The sequence below is a fragment of the Bactrocera neohumeralis genome, chromosome 5, assembly GCF_024586455.1.
Source record: "Bactrocera neohumeralis isolate Rockhampton chromosome 5, APGP_CSIRO_Bneo_wtdbg2-racon-allhic-juicebox.fasta_v2, whole genome shotgun sequence".
Classification (NCBI taxonomy): Eukaryota; Metazoa; Arthropoda; class Insecta; order Diptera; family Tephritidae; genus Bactrocera; species Bactrocera neohumeralis.
In genome coordinates this window covers 72,232,221-72,254,358 of record NC_065922.1, presented here as the reverse complement: position 1 = coordinate 72,254,358, position 22,138 = coordinate 72,232,221, and the positions used below count along the sequence as shown (strand labels likewise).

The following is a 22,138-nucleotide window of genomic DNA, read 5'->3' as shown; positions in this document are numbered from 1 at the left end:
TAACTTTATTTGCAAGTTACACTCTATAGTGGTCCGATCTGAACAAATTTTTCGGAGATTGTAGCATTACCTTGAAAAAAAAATCTGAGCCAAGTTTCGTAAAGATATTTTTTCAAATAAAAAAGTTTTCCATACAAGGACTTGAGTTATATCGGTCAGTTTGTATGGCAGCTATATGCTATAGTGGTGCGATCAGAAAAATTTTTTCGGAGATGGTACCGTTGCCTTAGAAAACAATCTGTGCCAAATTTCGTGAATATATCTTGTCAAATACAAAAATTTTCCATACGAGGACTTGAGTCGGATCGGTCAGTTTGTATGGTAGCTATACGCTATAGTGGTGCGATCAGGACAAATTTCTTCGCAGATTGTACCGTTGCCTTAGAAAACAATCTGTGCCAAATTTCGTGAATATATCTTGTCAAATACAAAAGTTTTCCATACGAGAACTTGAGTCGGATCAGTCAGTTTGTATGACAGCTATACGCTATAGTGGTCCGATCGGAAAAATTTCTTCGGAGATTGTACTGTTGCCTTGAAAAAAAAATCTGAGCCAAGTTTCGTAAAGATATTTTTTTAAATAAAAAAGTTTTCCATAGAAGGACTTGAGTTAAATCCGAGGAACCAGTTCTCGATTATAAAAACGGTTAGTACACATGGCCAAATCGACTCTCCATTTCTGATTTTAAATAAAATGATAAGAGCAAATAACTGCATAGAAAAAAAACTAATTATTTATGTCATCAACGAAAATAAATAAAAATATTTTCTTTTGAGCTTACGCTTCCACTCTTCCCAGAGCGCTATAACTCGCCATGCAGAAAAACGTCGAAGTTGTAACTAACGACTTACTCGCGCTAAACGGAAATAAACAACTTCGCGCCAATACTGCGCAGCACGGAACACTCCACACGCCACACTTCAGTAAATGAAAGAGAGAAAGGCAATACTCAACTGTCGGGTGGCAATAAGCGCAGCATAAATATAATAAAAATCGGAAGTTAGTGGAATATTTTTTGTTTTTAATTAAATTTCCGCTACTTGCAGTTGAATCCGCTTAACGGCGTTTAATTAAAAAGTTGCTTGGCATTCGCGCTTTTGCTGCTTCGCCTTTTAAGCAACGACAACGACGACAGGCATGCCAATAATGCACGAAAGGAGCAAAGCAACACGAATGCGCGCGCTAAGCGACTAACAATCAATGATGTGGAAAAGCGTGTTGAATTGTAGCAATGATCAGAAACGGAAGTAAAGTGTAATTAAAAGAAGAAGAAAAAATGTACAACAATAACTTTGTGTAGAGAAATCGCTTCAGGGTAGCAGTTACTTGACTTTTTGCAGCCGCTCTTGGTGGAATTGCAGAAAAAGTATTTCAAGTAGATAATCAAGTTGCAAAAGAAATATTTTTATCAGAATTTTTTATTTCAACTTTGAGAAAATATTTTTTGAGTCAAAATATATCAAATTAAAACTCCAAAAACAAATTGCTACAAATTTTGGCTGAAGAAAAATTTCGGATTTAGCTTCAATCTGGCAGTTCTACCCTCTCTTTGCACAAATATTTTTCAGATTCCAGATGGTTTACGAGAACTCAATTTTTCTATAAATCAAGGGTGCGAAACTTGACTAAAGAAAAATTTCGTATTTAAGATGAGTCAATCTGTCTGTCAATGCTGCTCTTTCTTTCTAATAATTATTTCTGTTTTAATATTTAGTTTCCTCATTTCATTACTTTAATTAATTTCCAGTTCGATCGCAAGCACCTAGAGAGTTTGCATGAACTGAATTTTTCTATAAATCAAGGGTGTGAAACTTGGCTAAAGAAAAATTTCGTATTTAAGAAGCATCAAACTGTCATTGCTGCTATCTCTTTCTAATAATTATTTCTCTTTTAATCCTTACTTTTTCCTGTTCATTACTGCAACCAATTTCCAGTTTGATCACTAGAACCAAGTAGGTTTAGCAGTGTCTATTTTTCTACCAATTAAGGCTGTGAAACTTGACTAACTGAAAATTTTAGTTTTAAGAAGCTTCTATCCGGCATAGACTTCAATGCTTAAGGCTACGCTTTCTTTCTGATATTATTTTTCTTTCTCATTTATTAACTTTTTCTTACTATAATTGATTTCCAGTTCGATGGTCAGAACCTAGAGGGTTTACAACCATGCTATTTTTGTATAAATCAAGGGTGTGAAACTAGACTAAAGAAAAATTTCTGTTGTAAGTAATCTGCTACTCACTCTTTCCACCATTACTTCTCCTTATCTCTTATTCTCTGTATTAACTAACATGCAGTGCGATGGCAAAGGTTTAGAATATGTCTAATTTTCGATGAATCAATATTTAGAAAATTGACTAATGTAAAAATCTGATTTAAGAAGCTGCATCTACTCTCTCTTTCAGTTCTTTCTTTCTTTATTTTTGCCATTTTCTCTTGTTGGGTCATTCTTCCTACACAATTTTCTCTGGTTCAGCGGTATAAAAGATAATACTATAAGTTTGAATCCTTTCCTCTCCCAACTAGCTTTAAGCTTAACATCATTTTATATATTATATATATTCAAATCTCTCACATTTCCTCTCTCAATATAATATTAAATCAATTTTTTTTTCTTTTCTCTTTACAGAGTTTGGGCATACTCGCCTCCATACCCGCCGGCCTACTCATATTATCGCTCTTCGGTCTGCTATTATATCTGCTAACGCGTTGCTGTGATCGTAAGCCGCGCAAACCGAGCGCACAGCGTTGCCAGAGTTGCACATTAGTCGTAATTACGTTGATGACATGTGCGGCAATTGGTTTGGGTGAGTAAAAAAAATTATAAAAAAACGAAGAACACTAACATAAAATATGGATAATCAATAAAGAGAGCAGTATAGCTTATGTGAAAATAGTAGCTTACAGTTCGGCAACTTTTTAATAAATAATTTGATATTCAACACCATTAAAACAGTGCAAAAATTGTTATATTAATTACAAATATATTCTACGAAGCGTCAAAAGTATTAAATGGAGGACTATTTTCTTTCAACATTGACATGTAGAGGGCGCTCATATGTAACTAGTACCGGAGATGATTTACGAGTAAAAAGCTAATCAAATTTTTAACATTTACGAAAGTACGATGTCATTTATTACAAATTTCGTTCCTTCGATTTTTCCGATTTGAAATTCTCAACCGGTTTAAAACAAAAATTTTATAGAAATTGAAAACTTAGCATACAATAAGGAGAAACTTAAACTCGTAGCATACAATAAAGCGTAAAAAATTAAAAAATTTAATAACTTAAATCCAGCTTTGTAACATAATATATCAAAGCCCAAACTACCATATCTGGATCTACAATTAATGCTCATATTTCTTTCATTCAAAGGAAAGGAAACTATTTTTTTACCTTTTTCTATTTTATTATTTCTCCCCACGTTTACTTGAATACCTTCTTCTACCACATACACTCTACAAAAAATATGCCATGTAAAAGATAAGATTTTCATTGGATAATTGCCAGCGCAAATATTTGGTGGATGGCACAATGCAGCAACAACAAAAACAATTTTAGCGAAAACATTGTAAATAAAGATATAAAAACAATTTGGTGTACAAAACTATAAACTGAATGTGACCGAAAAGACAATTGAGAAGAATGCGAGCGCAAAAAGAAAGCAAAAAAAGTCAGGAAAAAGTAAAAACAAAATTCAAAAATAAATTGAAAAGGTAAAAATAAAAGGGAGTGCACAAAAATATCCACCAAAAAATAGTAGAGTCACCAGGTTAGACATAAACAAAACTGCGTTAGCTCTGCGCAACAACAAATCCTACAATTCAGCGCTCCAGAAAAAAGTTAAAATAAAAAACAAAAACGCACATAAATCCACACAAAGTAAGACCAGCCTCCCGTGCACTTAGTATGGAGGTTAACGACTGTTTTGCTGTCATTGTTAGTTGTTGTATTTGCCGCGTTTTGCTTTTCTTTACTACCTTTTTCTACGCTTCTCTTTCACCTTTTACTTTCTCGCTTCAAGTATTTAGCTCAGATTCGTTTTTTTGCGCTTCGTAGTTTGACAATTTTATCGCCACTCCCACATCTTATGCATGTGTGTGTGCGAAGTCATTATTTTTCTGTGTTTTCTCATGCATTTTTATCAGATAAATGAAAATAGGAGTTTTTGTAGCATACTTCAGAGCGCACAGCTAACTAGTGCTGCTGCGTTGATAAGATTTACTGTTGTTATTGTCGTTTTTGTAAGATTAATAACTCTACACTGAATTTGTGTGCTTTAAGTTGGCGCAGAAACATTGCATACTCTTGGGCGCTTCAATAAATTTATTTTTATTAAGATGAATATTTGGTATTAAACTTTACAGTATTGCTATACAAATATTTATCTTCAAAAAATCAAATAATTTCAATAATTAAGCGTGCGTTGTTAATACTGCCTACATTTAGGCGCATTTACAGTTTTTGAAATTCGTCTCTATGCCGTCCTAACAAAAAGTTATTGGAACAACAAATACATATCTTCAAAAAGTCAAGTTATTTCAATAATTTAGCGTATGTCCTTAATATTGCCTACATTTAGGCGCATTTATAATTTTTTTAAATTAATTTTCTTCCTTACCAAAAGTTGTTGGAATAACAATCACTATTTTATATCCTAAAAACTTTAAGTTTCCTAAGTCACAGGCATAACGGTAGACAAACCCTTACAATTCGTACATATGTATGTACATAAGTGAGTAATGCTGCCAGGCTGTTATATAATTACTCTTGCGGCTTTCTTTAGACTTTTCTCATAGCAAATGCATTTAATTGACGATAATTAATAGCAGACATTTTATTTACAATTAAACTTTTGACATTTGCTTGCGCCGACATGCATAATTGGTGTGCAATTATTGCGACAACAACAACAATAAGTAGTAGAATTTGCAATCCAAACGGCATTTAGTGTTCAATTGAAGAATACTCAAGATGATATGAAGAAAAAAATATTAAAGCAACAATTAATTTAATTTTAAAAATACAACAATTTAAAAAAAAAGTTAAAAATATAAAATAAAAATAAAACAAAAAAAATTAAAAAAAAAAAAAAAAAAAAATAAAATAAAAATAAAAAAAAATAAAAAAAAAATAAAAATAAAAAAAGAAATTAAAAAAATTTGGAATATAAACACATTAAAAATATATAAATGCAAAACTGAATATTTTTTTTTAATAATTAAAATAATATATAAAGTCGAAGAAAAGTCTTTCTTTTGAAAAAACTAAAGATTTAAAATAAAAATAATAAAATAAAATTTATCTAAAAAATTGCACACTCTATTGGATAAAAATTTATATTAAAAAAATAATACTAAAAAAATTATAATTAAATAAACAATAATTTAAGTTAAAATAGAAAAAATAAAAAAATATTTTTCAAAATTCTTAAAAAATTTCACAATTAAAATATATTAAAAAAAACTACACAAAAATTTTATTTAGCACAAAATGTAAGATGTATAACAAAAATGAATAAGCAATAATTAAATTTAATAATAAAAATTTTAAAAATTAGTTTATAGTAAATTATTTGAGTAAAAATTATTTTGAATTCAACTAAAAAACTCAAATCCAATATTGCTTAAACAAAAAAACACTAGGCTTTAGTTTAAAAAAATCTAAAAAAAAAAAATATTAAAAATTTAAAAAAAAAAATATTGAAAAATTAAAACAAAAAAGTAAATATTAAAAAATAAAAAAAAAATATATATAAAAAAATTAACAAAAAAATTAAAATAAAGTAAATTATTATAGTAAAAATAATTTTTAGTTTAAAATAAATTTAAAAATTAAAAAAAAAATTTAAATATTAAAAAATTAAAATATAGAAATAACTACAAAAAAAATTTTAATTAAAAGATTATAAAATAAAATCAAAAGCTTAACATTAAAAATAAAATATATAAACAAATTTAAACATTTATTTTAATGAAAACAGTATCAGTTTAAAATCAAAAAAGATGTAAAGTTATATCAAAAAAAAAGGAAAAAAGAGAAATTTCGGTATTTATAAGAAACAATAAGAAACCCATTTTTTTAAATTTGAACTTAAAACTAAAAATAAAATTAAATACATAATTAAATAACAATAAATAAATTTAATATTTAACGAGATAAATTAAAAAATTTACAAAATATCAAACGCAAAATCAATTTAAATTTAATTTATTTAAAGAAAACCTTTTATTTAAACTAAAAAAAATATTTTACTAAAGAAAATTTTAGAAATTTATTTAAAAAACAGCAACTTAAGTTCAAGCGAGAAATTTTTTTTTTTGGACTAAAAATTAAAAAAAAAAATCAAAAAAAACTACATTTAATACTAAAAAATGTAAATGTATAAATTTTTTATAAGGTAATTAATTTAAAAAGAAATATATATATGTATATATAAAAAATTAAATTAATAATTTAAAAAAAATATGTATATAAAGCGTAATATTTTAACAAATTAAAGATTTAGGACAATTTGTGGTTTTAACAAAAAAATTTTAAATAAAAAAATTTTAAATTTTGCCATAATAAACTTCAAGAAACAATTATACCTAAACAAAGGAAATTTAATAAAAATTATAAAACAATAAATTAAAAAAATACCAAAATATTTAAATTTAAAAAAGTAAAGAAATATTACAAAAAAATTTAGATTAATTTTAGTAATATTTCAAAAAAAAATTGTGAAAATTTTACTTTAAAAACATAGGAAAAATATTAAAGCAAAATACTAGAAACATTTATTTAGCTATTAAAGCTAAAAAAATATCTAAAATTGATTTTAATAAAATAAAAAAAAAAAAATTAAATATAATTAATATTATTTTGGAATATTTGTTTAGCTTTTTAAATTTATTTAAATTTTTTTTTTCTGTCATATTATTTATATAGAATAAAAGCAACTGAATAGTACTCATCAAAACTTCACTAACATATAGACACTTGTAGATAGAAGAGCTTTAACGCCTACTCTCCCCACGCTCCTCTTATCACATCTACTGATCTGTCGCTCAACTCACTTTTGAGTGTAAATTAATTAAAAGCTTTTATTGTGCTTGTCAAACAACACTAGCAGCAGAAGCGGTGGCAGCTGCTGTTTGTTATTATTGTTGTTTTTCGTATAAACTTATGTCGGCTGCGGCTGGTACATTTGCTGAAGTCTCGTTAAAGGAATATGTGTGAGTGTGCAAGGATTACTGTTGCTAAACCAAGGAGTTAAACACATACCTACGCACATATATACATACGTATGTATGTAATGGACTACGCTATCAAGATACCATAGATATGACATGCTAGTTATATCTTGGTCTTCGAGTATTTCTCGTTTTTAGAGTACTCGTATGAATGTATATATAGGTACTTGTGTATTTATTTATTTTTACTTCTGTGTTTTCTTCATTTTTTGTGAACACCAAGGAAGCCTTTACGCAATCCCAACTCGGTTACTTCATTAACCTGCTTGTGGTTGGTTCGACTATTTTTGCTCGCTTTTCTTGACTTACAATAAACTATTCCAGCTGTGCTGTAAATGAACAGCATGCCTCATGAGGCTTTTCCGGTAAATAAGTGGGGAAGAACTGCTGAAATTAATTGTGACAGTTGACAAGTCAAAAATGAAAGAGAGAAAGTAAAATTAAATAAAAATACTAGGGTATAGCTTTGAGTAGTTTATTTCGGATGACAGGGCACTATAGAACAGTGCTTTCAAGAACAAGAATTGTGTGGAGACTATTTGTGCTTTTTTTTCTAATGTTTTTGATTTAATTTTTCCTTATGTCCAAATATCTCTGCCAATTTTTCATATTGATAAGAGAGTAAACCAAACTTTTTACAAGCAGAGGTTATTTTAAACAATTTGGTGCATACCTAAGGGGATTCAACGTCGACCTTTAATTTAAAAAATAAGCTATTAATAATTATTGGTAGAATCGAGGTATTTATTGGCCAAATTTTGCTTTTTATGACGTAAATTAAGAAATATTAAAGCTTTCTGTGCATACTTTTAGGCGCTATATTGTCAAATGTTTAAAATAATAATTTTTAATTTATTTATTAAGAAAAGTTTAGCTTAGAAAAATATATTTTAATTAATTATTGGTAGAATCGAGGTATTTATTGGTCAAACTTTGCTTTTTATGACGTAAATTAAGAAATATTAAAGCTTCTGTGCATACTTTTAGGCGCTATATTGTCAAATGTTTAAAATAATAATTTTTAATTTATTAAAAAAAATTTTATGTAGCTAAAAATACTAGCAACCCCTGTTTTCAGGAGTTAATAGTTTGTAGTTTTTAGACTAAAACGAAAGCATTGCATAATTTTAGGAGATCTGACATATTTTATATAATGCAAAATTATTTTAGGAAAAAATTATTATAAAAAGTATACTAGTAATGTCTGTTTCAAGAAATTAAAAAAATCGTAGTTTCGTAGAAGATTTTTTAGTTTACAAAGAAAACGTTGCATACTTTTAGGATATGCCATTTTTATATACTCCAGTATTGAGATATTATTTTAGAAAAATAATCTAGTAATTTATGACATGCCAACTGCCAACTTTTATCCCAAATTAAGATTAGTTAGGTTCTAAAGTGTTGCATACTTTTGGGCTATTGTTTTTAAATTATTCTAATGCGCGCGTAAGAAAAATACAAAAAATTAATGAATTGAAGCAGTAAGTGATTCCTGGTTTCAATTGGATTTTTTTGGAATTTGAGGAAATCGTAGACTACTTTTAGGAGTTTTTAATTTTTTTAAATAATACTTATTTTCATGCTGTTAAAATGAGGCTCTTCAATTATTTTAGCAAAATTAATTTAATCTACGATTTATTAAGTTATATGAAAACTTTTGCATACTTTTAGGCTATTATTTTGACAGTATTTCAAAACACTTGGTAAGCCTTTCTACAAATCTTATAAATGATGTTTGGTAGACTTCAGAACTTAATAATTTAATCTACGATAAGAAGAAGTTATAAGTAAACTGTTGCATACTTTTAGGCCATTCCTTTGAATATACTTCAAAACACAATGAAAGCCTTTTTAACCGCCTCAGAACTAGTTATATATTCCTTAAACGCATTACTATATGCCACAAATCGCATATATTGAATCGGGCTCTCCCATCGTCTCGAAACTGTTACGTCAACTAATATTTAATGAAAACTCTAAATGTTTGCCATTAAATTTTGCACAACACTCGCAACAATACGTTGCGCGCACATGCAACTGCATACTTTTATACATACGGTATTTATACTTGCAAAATATATTTGCATATTTTAAGGGGCTGCGCTTGAAACGCAATCAACTCGTTTGACACCCATAAACTAACAACTACTCGTGTCTAAAAGTTATGATTTATAATATTTTTAAGTTAAAATATGGTTATACTCGTACACAAGCGCTGCTGCGCATAAAAATATGCAACATAAATTTGACGTAAACATGCACGCGCCAGTGTGTGTGCATCTGCCAGGCACAATCTCGGACGCGCACATTATACTATTGCATATTTCATGCACTAACACATGGAAATGAAATTTCTGTATAAGTTTACAGAAAACTATATGGTAAATGTAGATGTTGGCGCGCACAAATGTATGCTAACCACCCACTGCATGCATTAAAAACATTGTACAGCATTTTACACACACATAGAGAAATATATTTATTAAATGCTTGTTATGAGTACGTAGGAGTCGTTATGCCATTGTATTTTCTCATGAATTGCATTATGCAGCATATCTGCAGGCGGCATACGTTCTCACATATACTATACGTACTCTATGTACAGAATGCTCTGAAAAGTTATGTTGCAAAACTTTGTTAGCTTCACTGTATATACTCGTTGTTCTTTGAAATTCACTTGAAATTTTATTGATAATTAAAACTAAGTGTATAGAAATTACGAACTTCATAAAGCCATAAAAAATATACTAAAGTTTTCAGCTGAAGTCGAAAAGCGAATGAAGAATGTTGAAGCCAATGTAAATGCTGTAAAATACTCGTTACACTTAAGTGAAAATTGCATTTGCTGACTGCCGCAGTTAGAAGTTATGCATATATTCATGCTTTAAGCATACTTTTAGGCATACAAGAGGCGCTTAAAGTAAAACCATACAGCAGCAACTACCATTAGTGAGTTACTAGTTCAGCAAATAGTTTAAAGTTATAAATCAGCGTCTATCTAATGCATCTGCGCCTTACTAGCCCCACATAAATATTTGTTTTACACCTAAAAGCAGATTTCGCTTCATGCATATTTGTGATAAATGCGTGCTGATATTGCATACGCATATTACTTGACCTACATTTTGCATGCAGCAAGGGGTGCGCTGCAGTTTGTTGGCTCATTTATGAACATATGTGAATTTTTGGTTAACACACCGGCATGCCTGAAACTATGCAAGTGTAACGCTGAGGTAAGCCTAGATATGCAACTGAAAAGCTGTGTATTTGCTGAAAGCACTCAGCAAATTATGCGCAAACTGCATTTGTTTAAGTGTCAATTATGTAGTAATGCATATATGCAATAATATGAATTTTTGCCAGTATATACGTTGCATACATTTTGGGGCATACTTAGGAAGGCTTAAATAACCCAAATCGTAGCTTGAAATTTTAGAATTCTTTAATGTTGATGCAAATTAGGGGAAAGACTTTAAAATTGTATCTTAAAGTGAATTTTTGGAGGTTACAATGGATAAATATTGCATACTGTTGGATGCTCTTATAAGCATATGAAAATAAACGGATATATAGAATCTAATAAAGTACAATGCAGAGAAATTCATATAACAAAATGCTTTAACTGCCTTTAGAACTCATATTTCAGAAGTTTGTTCGCCTTAAAGTATGCAACGAAATTTGCGAATATCGATATGATAGATTTTTGAGTAAATCAATTTAAAAAAAAATAACTGAAAACTACTTAGCTGAAAACATTTCACTTTAGTTTGCCTAAAAGTATGCTATATAGCGCTTTTTTTAAGCAACAACTGTATTATTCGCTGCTTCTGCATTGCATTGTATTTCGTCTTTTTGTTAGTATGAGAAACTCGTAGCCTCTTAATCAAAGGAAAACTTTACACTTAAGTTTTCCACCGTATCATAGGTTTCGTGGCAGCATATGTTCATATATGCAGTAGTTTCAGGCGTTCAAGAAATAAAAAACGATTAAATATTACTAATATGAAACGCTATATCAACTGTTCTTGAAAATATTCAGTGCCGTACCTACAAGCTTTTAAATATCACATTAAATCTCATTGGATCCTAAAATTATGCAACGAATAATCTGCTTTAAGCAATCTAAGCCACTTTTCCGCAATACTCAATTTAATGTGGCACTGCCAAAGCTATGCCTTGAATTGTCTAATCAACTCAATTCACATAATAGCGCCTAAAAGTATGCTATTTTGCGGTATTTTTACAAATTCATGCACTCTCTTTTATTGCCAACTATGGATCTAATGCAATTTGGTGTCAACTCATTTTTTAATGTTTTTTCTCTTTCTCCACTTCTTCCTCGACAGGTCTCTACGGCAACGATGATTTCCACAATGGCCTGCTGCAGGCTTTCAGTTCCGGCAAACAAGTCGAAGGACTCGTGCTCAATTTAAAAAGACAGGTAAGTCGATAGATAAGTATATTGACATGTAAGACATGAAAATATTCGCGAAAACCGCACTGCTGCTGGCAGCTGATCCCAACAAACTACAGTCATCTGATGCGACAGTAATTTTGTCATTTAATACGTAATTTCATATTAACCCAATTTACTTTGTGACCACAAAGGGTAAGAGTAAAGAAAATGTCGTAACACAGATGTAGGATAAGAAAATGTATACGTTTAGTTGTATGTGTGTGCATAAAAAATGTCATAAAAGCTGGAAAATAGAGTTCAGCTTGTATTTGAGTAAAGCAAGTAATGCAAATGGCGTTCATTGCCTTAAGAAAATACAATTTATAGCCGCTAGGTGGCGTTGTGTGCGGCATACGACTACCATAATCTTATTTATTGGTCATCACAAGAAGGGTCAAAGGGGTAAAATAGTGTGGGTAAAGCTTTAGTGTTGTGCTTTTATGTAAAAATATATATACTCGTATAGATGGTAGTGCGCTTTTAGGCGCATTGTGTATGGAAATTAAATTTCCAACCACTTACTGTTTAAAATTTGGCTCTACCATGCTCTCCTTACTCTTCTTGTAACTCACTTAACGGCTTTTGGGTTCATACAATATACTATAGCATACTTATAGGCGCTTTCAACTAAGAGGACGTACAGCACGTTGTCTTAAACTCGCACATGTGTGGATTTTTCACGCGTATATGCGTGTGCGAGTTTTGGAATCATTGAGTGCACCCAATTTTTTGTTTCTGTCAGAATAATTAATTCTCCTTTAACTCCTTTCGAGTGAAATAAAAAATGAAATAAAATTCGCACTCTGTTGTACATACATCGTTGAGAGGTCATATACTTATATATGCATGTATATATACATATGTTTATTTATTTAACTGTATGCATACCAGTTGCATTACCAACAAAGCGCACGTCGCCCTGCCCAGTATACTGTTTCATATAAAATTTGAGCCATGGCGCAAGAGTAACATTTTTACTAAGTGCTTGTCTTTTCTTCGACCACAAGAAAACAAGCTTATAAATGAAGCCGTGTTTACATATTTAATAAATAATTAGAACGGAGTTGTTGTTGTTAAATTTATAAAGTCGTTTTGAAGAAAAAATTTTAGTAAAAAAAACCAAAAAGGTAAAAAAAAAAATTTTTTTTGCAAAATATACATATGTACAAATATGTATTTTTTAAACAAGGAAGTTAAATCATAAATGCGTATTATAAAAGAAATTAAAAAAAAATTTATTAAAAAAAATTAAAAACAACTTTTTTTTTTTTTAATTTTCTTAGCAAAAAATGTAAAATATTTATTTTAGGCAAATTTTGCTTTTCTTACTATTCAATTTACAAAATTAAACAAAACAATTTAAAAATAAAATTTTTACTTATGTTAGCGCTTTGGAAAGTATAAAAAATAATTTAAAAAAAAAACATTGAAAAAATAAATAAAAATTATAAATTAGTTTTGATGAAAATATTTCAAATTCTTTGATGAGTATATTTTCTCGGGTGATTCACAAAACTACTTCAAACAAGGTGCATCGAGATGCTAAGAGGTTGTTATTAATTTTAAGCTATTTGAGATATTGATCACAGCGAACGTCTTCTAGTTACAAGAGCTCATGTTGTCAAATCTTTTAGAACACTACTAAACCCCATTTCTAATGTTGGATCTAAACTGTTGCATTCGGGAAGTCAAAATATTTTTCAGAACCAAATTTAGTGTAAGAATCTAAATATCTTAAAGTTTTAAGAGGTGCCTACTTTTCTTCTGAGAACAAAAGATCAGATTCTAAGTAGTACTAGTTTCTATATATTGTATATGTCATATGTGGAATTAAGCACAGATAATCCTGAATAGTGGCTCATACATATATTTTACACTGAGAAATTGCTTTTTCTGACATTTGGTTTCGTTCAGACACAGTTCCTTGAAATTATCAATTCTCATTCGGAGGTAATATGATGCATATTCCAAGGAACTGGTTATTTCGAGATGATTTCATCAAAGAAAAGTTTCTTATATGTAAAAGAAATTTAGAGCGGCATGTAAAGAAGTGTTTAGTGATATTTAAAGACTCTAGAGAGGTTTGAAAGATTAGAATTTTAGGAACAGAGAGGGGTTCTAAGCCTCACTACCGAAGTATCAGATTTCCTTTGGCACATATGTATGTATTTGATAAAAGAAACCAAAGAATCTAACAGACTCAAGTAATTTGAAATGAGTTAAATGTTGCTTACATACATTAATCTCAGGTGAAAACTTCATTTACGCTGAGCGTGAGAGCAGTAATATCCTGTTCTGACCGCGCTTTTCACCCGCGATTTGTGCTGAACCCCAAACCCAGCACACAATCAGCCGGAAAGCCATGAGAAATGATCACTTTCCGTTGCACAAGCATTAAACTAACAGCGATTTTAGCCGCGCGCGCTGCGCACACCGCCAACTTGTCATGATCTGTGGCTGCCGAGGCGTTGCCAGCCATCACACGTCACGAGCAACGGGATACATTGCGCATACAGCGCATACGTCAAACCACTTTCTCTACGCTGAACGCACTAATGGCATATGTGGCGCACAAAAAAGCATAGAAAAAATAATGAAAAAATGTACACGCGCGCTTTAAGTGCGATTGCAGTGTAAAGCTATAGAGCAGAAGAAAGTAATTGAAAAAAAAAAAACGCGTTTGAAACTCTAAAAGCGAAAAGAAGCTGTGCGGCGCGCGGCGTGTGGTGCCATAAAGGGCGGTGGAGTGTAGAGTGGAGCATTAAAAAATGCATTAACACAGCGCGTTGTAAGGCGCTAAAAGAAGCTATTGCTAAAACAGCAACAACAACACAAAACTAAATTGCAGAAAGCAAGCTCAGCGCTGTGAAGAACTAGTTTAAGCAGCAGCTGAGAGACGCGCAGGGCGTCTGCTGAAGTTGTGAGGTCTTAATGATAGCTAACACACATGGATTTGTATGTTTGCGTGTGTGTGCGCGCGCTAAAGAATAGTGCCAACCAAAGCACTGCAGTTGCTTTGTGCGCTTCTATTTCACTTTTGCGCGCATTCTACATGTGTGTGCGTGTCTGCTTGCTGTTTCGCTACTTTGCTGCTTTTGCAAGCGCTGGCTATTAAAATAGCATAAAAGCTGCAGAGAAAGTAGCAGATTCACGTGAAAGCAGGCGCGTCCCGACTAACGCTTTGATGCTTTACACGGCGCTGTAAATGGAAAACAGTAAATGTGACTTTTTATTTTTTTTTTTTTTTGCGTGGGATTTGGTATGAAGCGAGGGTGAGCCACACATATGCAGTAAAAACAGAATGAAAGAGCGTGCACAATAACAGGTAACCACTGGTTACAAGCGCATACATATATTTAATTCACGCGCACGCCATACAAAGCCACGCGCACACACGCGCAGCGTATTAAAAAACAACAAAAACAAATTTTTCTCATATGCATATGCATAGTTTTTCGAGCTGCTTGTGCCAATGACCCAAAGTAAGGTGCAGCGCCCAAAAGTATGCAACTGGAAAAAGACACACACACATAAATATACATATATGTGTATATATAAAAATTCAAAGTAAGGTGCAGCGCCCAAAAGTATGCAACTGAAAAATAATATACACATATACTATACATATATATATCCAGGTATGTAGTATATATGTATTTGTGGCAAGCGCTCAACTTAAATGTGAAAATTAAGCGCGCCATGAAATAAGCGCAGGAAATTATATGCTGCCAATTCGCAGCATTATTGACAGCTGCCGCTCGATAAGTTGTAAAAATCCAAAGAGAAAAAATTAAATATAAGAAACTGGCACGCCGAACATGCCAAAACTGTAATTGCAATCGAAATGTAGAACGCAATCAGCAGCAACTGCTGGCTGCGAGGCGTACGAGAGACAAATAAAAAAAAAGAGAAAATTAAGATGATGGAGAGAAATATGAACAGCTGACGTCTGAAGGAATTAAGCAATACTAAGGCACAAAAAAGCAGTTGATTAAAAGGCTAAAAAAAAAAAACAAAATATTACAAAAATATAAATTATTCTTGGTTTGCATAAAGTTTCGTGAAGATACTATATATTGTCAAATCAAAAAGTTTTCCTTACACGGACTTATGTAGGTTGGATCGGTCAGTTTGTATGACAGCTATACGCTATAGTGAACCGATCTGAAAAATTTCTTAAAAGATAATACCGTTGCTTTGGAAAATAGTCTGAGCCAAGTTTCGTAAAGATATCTGATCAAATAAAAAAGAAGAATACGAGAACTGGGTTTGGATCGATCAATTTGTATGGCAGCTATAAGCTATACTGGTTCAATATGGGAGGATCTTCCTTGGGAAGAAAAGAATGTATGCAAAATTTCAGACCGATAACACAAAATACAGACAGACATGGCTAAGCCGACTCAGCACGTCAGGCTGTTTATTCATATATATGTATATGTATTATTGCATCTTCGATGTTTCCTACTGGGTGTTAAAAATTTCGTGGCAAACTTAATATAACCTATTGAGGCCATAAAAATGAGCGAATTAATACCTTAAAGCAGTTTGGAATATCTCGAAGTGCTGCAATCGCACGATCCTAAAGTGAACTACAAATTTAGAACTTTTAGCGAGCTCTTGAGCTTTTTTCGTTTCAATTTGAAGCTTTTAGCGAGCTTTTGAGCTTTAAATTACTATTAAATTATTAAAACTATTAAAACTACAACAAAAAATATTCAGTGAATTAGTTATTCTTTCCGAATATCTAATGCTGACGAGTAATATCAACTTCAAATTTAAAGCTTTCAGTGAGCTTTTGAGCGTTTTTCGCATAACTATTTAATCTACAACCAAAAATTATTATTCTTTCTGAATATCTAATGCAGACGAGTAGTATTAACTTCAAATTTAAAGCTTTTTAGTGAGCTTTTATTTTTTCGCATAACTATTAATATATATTGCTAACTACTTATTCTTTGTATAAATATATATTGCTGAAAAAAACCAAGTCACTTTCCACTAGCCACACGTTTTTCACTTTTTTTGCATACTTTTTGCTGCTTTATTTGGTTGCTAAAACTATACACGCTTCCCCACGAACATTTTGTAAAATCATTTTGCGCAGCTAGTGGCTAATTTTCCTAAGTAAATTTTCTTGCGCTTAAATGAAAGTTGGGAAAAGCCCGACAAAGAACTATAACAAAAGCGGAAAGCTAATTAGGCTAAACATACTTTTAGGAGCGCAACAACAAGAACAACCCCAAAAGCAAGCAAACAGGTAATGACACTGCCAGGAGGAAAGCTTATACGCCAAATTAATTACAAAATTTGGTGAGCAAGACATGCTAATAACAATGAAAAGTAAAGTTGTAAAGCAAAGACGCTTTAGAAGAAGCGTGAAATGAGCAGCGGAACTTTAGAAGTGGAACTGAGCAGCTCTCAACAGCTGACTGGTTGATTAGCTGCCTGCACAGCCAAGCAGGCAGCGCACAATTTGCCAGCTTTACATCATTAATGCGACTTAATTGCAAGCTATTAACGGTTGAATTTTTCAAAACGCCGGAGTGGAGCCAACGAGTCAACGGCATTTAATAGTTGCGCGGCATTAAATTTGTGAAGACTTACGAAAATTTGTAAAAACAATATAGGAACAAGAAATTGTGTAATTCCAAAGTGCCGCGCACTATTTAAAGCGCTTTAAAGCTCCGTGGCACATAAATCCACATGGATAAGGAGGAGGCACGCCCGCCACAGCCGCTGGTATGTGCTGCAAAATATGTGTCACATTTTCACACTAACGATCAGTATGAAGGCACAAAATCTAGCGCTGCATAACGCCTGCGGTTAGGCAGCAGTAATAGACAAAAAAAAAGTGAAATAAAATAAAATGACGAAAACAAAAGTATGCAAAGGAGAATGGCAAAACGTCAGCATAGCAAGATAGAAGCGCGCAACTGGCTGTCGCCTCGCACAAAGCGCACCGGCGCCGTACACAAATACGCACACATGCACAAATGGCAGGCGCGTACGTGTGCTAAGTGCACTGCTTGCGCGCCAACGCCTAAAAGTATGCCAGCAACAATGAAAACGGCAGCTGGAAAAAAGGGCCGAAAGGAGAGTTATGCAGCAAGGAAGTGTAGTGTGTGCGGAAAGTAACGGCGAAAAGCAAGATTAAAAATAAAAACACAAAACAAAAACAATACAAGTATATGTATAAGTATGTATGTGAGGAAAACAAGCATGTGCCAGCAACAAGAATTGTCAACGCATGCTGCATGACTGCCATGCTATATACATAGACTTGTTCACATCCAAGCACATGCCTTATATTGGTGCAAAAGCATGCATATGTTGCTTGCGGTTGCGCCTAAATGTATACATATGCCAAACCAGTCGAGTGCTAGGAATTGCTTTGGCAACAGCAAATATCAAGCCTGACTGAGCTGCTGTTACGTATTGTGTGCGTTGGTGACGTTACATACATACATATATGAATATATAGCAGTCCGTTGCAATATATGGCATACAGAGTTGCATTTTTGAAAAGCAAATTTGATTTAAGCAATCGGGTACTGTTATAATGCCAGAAAATAATATATGCTGCTTTGTAGAGTCCGTATTTCAGCACATATTCAGCAAATTTTAGAGATTTATTGCTAATTTCTCTTCTGATTATGGCTGGAGCATGTTAGGATTCAACTACTTTGGAAGCCAAAGTTGAAAGAAATTATTATTATATGCAAGCCAGTCCATATTTCTATACTCTGTACAGCGTATTATAACTTTTCTATGAAGTTTCTAACACCCAGTAGGAAAGTTCTGAGACTCAGTGAGACGAGCTTAAACTTTTTTATTTTACAAGATATCATCACGAAATTTGACACATATTATTGTCTCAAGCAGTGTTAAAATCTCCGTAGAAATTGTTCATATCGGAACACTGTAGCTTATAGCTGTCATACAAACTGATCGTTCGAAAGCAAGTCTTTGTATGGAAAACTTTTTTGTTTTACGAGATATCTTCACGAAATTTGGCACATATTATTGCCTCAAGCAATGTTATAATCTCCATATAAATTGTTCATATCGGGGCACTGTAGCTTATAGCTATCATACAAATTGCCCAATCCAAGTCAAGTCCTTGTAAGGAAAACTTTTTTATTTGACAAGATATCTTAACGAAATTTGCCATGTATTATTGTTTCAAGCAATGTTATATTCTCCGTAGAAATGGTTCATATCGGAGCACTGTAGCTTATAGCTGTCATACAAATTGCCCAATCCAAAGCAAGTCCTTGTATGGGAAACTTTTTTATTTTACTAAATAATTTTATGAAATTTGCCATGGAATATTGCCTAAAACAAAGCTACAATCTATGAATAAATATTTCAGATCGAACCACTATAGCATATAGCTTTCATACAAATCAAAACACACCTGTGAAGTTTGCTTCGCTGCAGCCGAACGAAGTTAAGTTTTTCTTGTTGTTTATTATTTTTTAATTGGTGATTTCTCTTTGGAATTTTCTGCAATTTGGCAAACGCAAAACTACAAAAAGTGTTCAAAATTTCCGAAAAAAATTTAATCGCATTAAATCTAATATAAAAATCCCGCTGTCTGCGCCGGAACGATTATCTCACTTTTTCTACTTCAAAGCTTAAGCGATGAAAAATGTGCACTTCGCAAATCCACCAATAAGATAGAGTGCATCAAACTTTTATAAACTGCAAATAAAATCCTTTAATGCAGAAATTTAACTGAGAAATGAGAGAATGAGATTTTGGCATAAAAAAGAGTAAAGGACACCAGCGAAGATATTAAGCGCCTGCTGTCAAAGTGCGCCGAAAAACTACAATTACTTTTCTCGCTACTTAATCGATTACAGGTCAATAGACCGCACATAGCTGCACGTCACTTCAACTTTTGCCAAGTCTACATGATAAAACGCCAGCGAAGGTAGCGACAGCGCGCATAGACGAAGCGGAAATAAACGGAAGCGCGCTGTAATCCACGAAGAGGGCAATTAAAGCGCGCATACATGAAGGCAGTTGGCAAATACAAACCAAAAGAAATGGAAAAATGCGCACACAATCAAGCCGTGAGTGCTAACTAACACATACAAACGTGCTGTCCCACACAGAAAGCGCCGCGTCTCATTCACCCGCGCTGTCTTGCGCTTGTACTGCAACTTCACAAACACACCTACACACACACAATCAGCAAAGGCAGTTGAAAATATTTGTCGAAAGCTGTAAATTAAAATTTAGGCGCGCAAAAAAATTAGTCGCGCACCGTTCAGCAAAGGCAAGCAGCCATAACAAAGTGCAGACTGGTCGTCAATGGCACAGCAGGGCGTATGAGCAATCCCACAGCGCTGGCTGTTTGCAAACTACGTTTTTAGTCAATTTTTCGGCATATATGTATGTTTGTTGTTATTGTTGGTGTTTGCTTGCCTTGAAGTGACGTTGAGGCACGGGCGGTAAAGCAAATAAATTTATTTAGTCAATCAGCAGCAGCAAAGGCAGCGACATCGGCACATAAATACAAAAGCAAACAGACGGAAAGGAGTGAACAGAATCGCTCTTGGTGATATATGTACATATGTACATGTATGTAAGTGTCGGCATGTGTATATTGCATGCATGCCAATAAAAACTAATTTTGTTTGTGTATGTGTGTGCATGTGTGTGTGACAATTTATTTGAGTTTGCTGATGGAAAAAGTTTGCAACAAACTGAAAAAGTCGCTGAACGAAAAAAAAAACAAAAAAAAAAACAAAAAAAAAAAAAAAATTAAAAAAAAATAAAAAAAAAAAATAAAAAAAATTATATAAAAAAAATATTTTGAAAATCTGAAACTAATTTTTATAAAAGCTAAAAAAATTGAAATAAAATTTGAAGCTAAAAATAAAATTTAAAAAAAAATATATTAATATACACAAATTGATTAGAATTGCCCAACTTTCAGACTTGTCTGAATAGACACAAAACATGTTACTGTTTATTAGTATAAACATACACATTCAAACACATGTATGTAAAAAATTGGACACATAAATAGCAACATCTGAATATAAATTCTAATTTTTTTTTAAAAAGTAGCTGAAAATAAAAATTTGGTAAACTTGTCACTATTATGAGGCTCATTTCCCTGCATAAAAATACTGTTTAAAAAAAATTTTATTGCGTAAGTGTTGATTTGAACACATATATTTTTTAAATTCGTACTTTTTTTTTTAATTTTGTGTGAGGTTTTCGCATATTTTTAATTTAATTCTGCGAATATATAATTATTTCATCGATATTTCACGCCAGAAAAGGGAGTCCTTATATCCAATATGAGCAAAAAAGGAAAATATCCTGTCAAAATTGCTAAAATAATATATTGCTCTCCAAAAATGTTATAAAATGCTCTTTATGCAACAAAACAGACCCACCTTGTGTCAATAAAAAGATACCAAGAAAACTAGGACCACGTAAATCCGATATTTGTGTTGACAAATACATAGTACGGAAGAGCAAAGCGGATCCTTTTAAGCCAACCAGAGAAATTATGATCGAAATTAATGACGAATATGGTGTGGACGTGTCCAGAAAGCTTGTAGGAAGACGACTCAACTTATCTCAACTTTTTGGACAAATTACCAGCAAGAAACCACTCCTGTCAAAACGCCACATAAAATTCGAAAGTTTGGAAAGGCCCACGGAGACAAACCAGCAAATAACGTTTTTTTGATAACCAAGATAAATAGGAAGGTTCCAGTTGGAAAATCATTTTTACGTCGTCCACAAGGTCAATCCCTTAAGCCCAGGTATACCAAAAAAACCATTAAGTATGGCTATGGAAGTATCATGGTCCGGGCCGTGTTTCCATGGCATGGCATCGTGCCAATTGTTCGAATAAGTGGTAAAATGGACCAGTTTTAGTATTTGGATATACTGAAAAATAAAATGTATTTCAATCCATGCCCATAAACTGGACATTTATGCAAGACAATGATCCGAAACATACCGCAAAGATAGTAAAGTATGATCTCGGAAATAAAAAATTTAAAATTTATGAGTGGCTTGTGCAAAACCCAAACAAGAACATTTATGAATTGATAAAAGTTTAAAATAGACCATTTATGATTTATGTAATTTTTTATTCAATCCCAAAGGAACGATTTCAAGAACTGGTGGACAGCATAGAAAAGATGTGATGAAAAATGATGGATATTGTTCGTCAATCTTTTGTAATTTTTTAATAATTTTTATAAATTTTTGTTTTTTTTAAGCCCCTTTTCAGATTGTGCTATTTATGTGTCCAAGCTGTCATTTAGGATAATTTTTCAGGCAATAATAAAATTTGTTTCAGTGTCGTTATATTAAATAATCATTTTAAAATTTTTGAAAAAGTTATAAACCTAAGGAATAAATAACTTTTTTTTGAACCAAGTGTGATTTATAAAAATGGCTGTATGTA

General features: G+C 32.1%; 1 protein-coding gene and 1 long non-coding RNA gene across 2 annotated transcripts in view; one reads left to right on the top strand and one right to left on the bottom strand.

Annotated features, from left to right (window-relative positions):
• LOC126758198 (uncharacterized) overlaps positions 1-22,138 on the top strand; it is a 165,368-nt gene that overhangs the window by 91,431 nt on the left and 51,799 nt on the right. Inside the window, 2 exon segments of the mRNA XM_050472316.1 lie at positions 2,628-2,805; positions 11,582-11,676. Coding sequence (XP_050328273.1) covers positions 2,628-2,805; positions 11,582-11,676 — 273 coding nt within the window.
• LOC126758223 (uncharacterized) overlaps positions 1-22,138 on the bottom strand; it is a 196,122-nt gene that overhangs the window by 149,000 nt on the left and 24,984 nt on the right. The gene's annotated exons all lie outside the window — the stretch shown is intronic.